Consider the following 2551-nt stretch of genomic DNA (forward strand, 5'->3'; position numbering starts at 1 on the left):
TCAGCAATCAAGCCTAGCTATCATACTTGGATAAATAGAGAAACTGAATAAAAAAGCTCCAGAGTGTAAATAAGGAAGAAAAGAGCTCACTCTCAACTGTGAAAAACCATTTCTTGAATTCCTACACGCGCAAAAGAAGACATTTTTATACCCAAATCCCCTATAAACCACTAGGCTGAACAAGATTCTTCCTGCACCATAGGTACAAGATTTTTAAACATTTATGATTTAACCAGCTCTATGTTGTTTATCTTGTCACCATTGAGATGTCTATCATTCCTCTTCATCGAAATAGACCAGAAAGGTAGGAAGGAATAGCAGTTGTGTAGTGCTTGTTGTCCCCTGATGAAGACTGCTGTACCAGCTGCTCAGTGCAAATTTAATGCATCTTGGAATGACCTAGTGGACACCAAAAATAGCAATGTACACTGTCCAGATTTGTCTAGTGAAGCAGTGGATGATTACCGATTCATTGACACTTCCACCCAAAAAGCATCTGCCGAACAAAACGATTCCTCTTTTGCGAGTTGCCATGGGTTAAACAAGCTTAGCGAGTAGCGATCCAAGTGAAACAAGTGGTTTCAAAGCTGCAATTGCCTTCCGAATTGTTCTCCACAGTAAGTCAGCAACCTGATCATTCAGAGATAGTCTCCAATTTCAGCAGCAATTCATTTATATCTTCAAATTCCCAATCAAAAGGCCCTTCACCGGACCAATGAAAATTTTACTTTGACAATATTACTATTTTACGAAAATGTGAACTCCCAATAAGCATCCATCACTCCTGGATCATATATAAACATCCAAAAATATATTGTTAAAGAGTTTGGATATGATGTTGATCATTCATCTATAGTATATCCTACCAGATTCGAACTTGTTTCAATTCAATTTCAGGAAAACCAAAATTATTCATACTATATGGTTCAGGAGTTGATCTTGTCAGTTCTGGTGTTCCCTTTATGGATGAGATGATGTAACAAGGACTTTTAGAAACTACTGAAAGTTTTGTTTGTGTAGCAATTTCTAAGTTAAAGGCAATTCTTATTCATTCTAAAAAAAACAAAAAAAAAACAAAAAATAGAAAATGATAATACCTGAAGGTAACAATTATAAATTTGTCCCTTCTCTGTGCTTCCGTCGAAAAAATACCTGAAGATGATAGCAGAGAAAATGATATTACCAGACTTATGACGTGTAGACATAAAGAAACTCACCATTATTTTTTTTATTTTATTTTTTTAAATCGGTATGGTGACCATTTTTCTCATATTAAGAGTGCAATAACATTTGATATGTAAGAAAAAGAAGGTCAGATAAGAAACTCAAAATATCTAAATTGAAGTACCTCCTCAATAGGCCTGCCTAGAAAACTCAAGCACTGTTCTAATTGCCATCACCTTCTGCAATTGTATTGGATGCCATTTCTTTTGCAGGGATAAAAAGGAAATTGTATCACAGCCATACTGTAGCGAATAAACCAAGCGAAGGAAATATTCACTTTATATTTATCAAGTGAAGCTCTGATATCATGTCAAGGACGGAAGGATTCTCCCTTATAACTTTTACCAAAAACTCAATTGTTATTGCATCAAATGAGAAGCCACTTACAGGCATTTCCTTCATGAAAGTTGCCATTTGACTAATTTTGCTGCACCTGAGAAATCCTTGCACAATAACATTATACGTAACGTTGTCCGGAAAACAACCATTGTCCTCCATTTTTCTAAGCATATCTTTAGCTTCATCTAACAACCCTTGCAGACAAAATCCAGTTATCATTGAATTGAATGTTCCCACATTTGGAAGCAATCCCGTTGAAGAAAGCTTCTCAAAAATAGCATGAGCTTTGTTAAGTTTACCATAAATGACAACATTATAAAATTCAATATTAACATTTTCTCTCTTTCTTTCCAACTTATTAAAAGAGTGATACAGCTTCTTCAATAAGTCCATCCTTAAAATAACCTTTGAGCAAAGTGCCATAAGTGTATAAGTTAGGTACGTGTAATGTACTTGAAGTAAAAGAGAAGATCGAACCAAGAAATTGGGGAATTTTATTAGACAATCAAATCTGTTACAACTAGGGTTACAATTGAATGAATCTAATCTAACTATAAATGTTTCTGAGCTGTGATAAACCCCTGCAATGGCAGTGGAGGATTATGTAACAATGGAGGAATTGAGTAGGGAATAAGAAGAAGAGAAAAGAGAAAGAGAGAACAGAGATACGAAGAGAGAGAATTAGCAATAGCAATTTCAGGCCTAACCCTTTTTTAGCCAATTCTAGTGTATATATAAAAGGGAATTGCCACGTGCTTCCCATGTGCCTTGGGTTCATTACAATCCATCCCGCTTGAAATCAACCTTGTCCTCAAGGTTGTTGAAGGAGACAATGGCTAGTTGCTAGCGGTTGTTTACTTCTAAATGGCAGGTAACCCTGAACACCCACAAAAGTGCCAATGCCAGCGACTATAACGCAAATGTGTGAGCTTGTCCACCGAAGTCGTCTCAGGCTGCCTATCAACTCTCGCATCGGTCTGTTGTATCA

At 36.3% G+C, this 2551-nt stretch overlaps 1 protein-coding gene across 1 annotated transcript; it reads right to left on the reverse strand.

Annotated features, from left to right (window-relative positions):
* Positions 1–537: 537 nt before the first annotated feature.
* LOC132061306 (pentatricopeptide repeat-containing protein At3g22470, mitochondrial-like) lies at positions 538–1986 on the reverse strand. The gene is made up of 3 exons (XM_059454148.1): positions 1502–1986; positions 1098–1152; positions 538–630 (listed from the first exon to the last, which is right to left on the reverse strand). The coding sequence occupies exons 1-3, from the start codon at positions 1984–1986 to the stop codon at positions 538–540; spliced, it is 633 nt and encodes a 210-aa protein (XP_059310131.1).
* Between the last annotated feature and the right edge of the window lie 565 nt (positions 1987–2551).

Source organism: Lycium ferocissimum, chromosome 6, assembly GCF_029784015.1.
Source record: "Lycium ferocissimum isolate CSIRO_LF1 chromosome 6, AGI_CSIRO_Lferr_CH_V1, whole genome shotgun sequence".
NCBI classification, from domain to species: domain Eukaryota; kingdom Viridiplantae; phylum Streptophyta; class Magnoliopsida; order Solanales; family Solanaceae; genus Lycium; species Lycium ferocissimum.

Coding starts and splice junctions, on each gene's coding strand:
- LOC132061306 (XM_059454148.1), bottom strand. CDS start 1,986: ATGGCACTTTGCTCAAAGGTTATTTTAAGGATGGACTTATTGAAGAAG. Junction 1,153..1,501: donor CTTCACTTGATAAATATAAA/GTGAATATTTCC, acceptor TATCATCTTCAG/GTATTTTTTCGACGGAAGCA. Junction 631..1,097: donor TTTATAATTGTTACCTTCAG/GTATTATCATTT, acceptor CTGAATGATCAG/GTTGCTGACTTACTGTGGAG.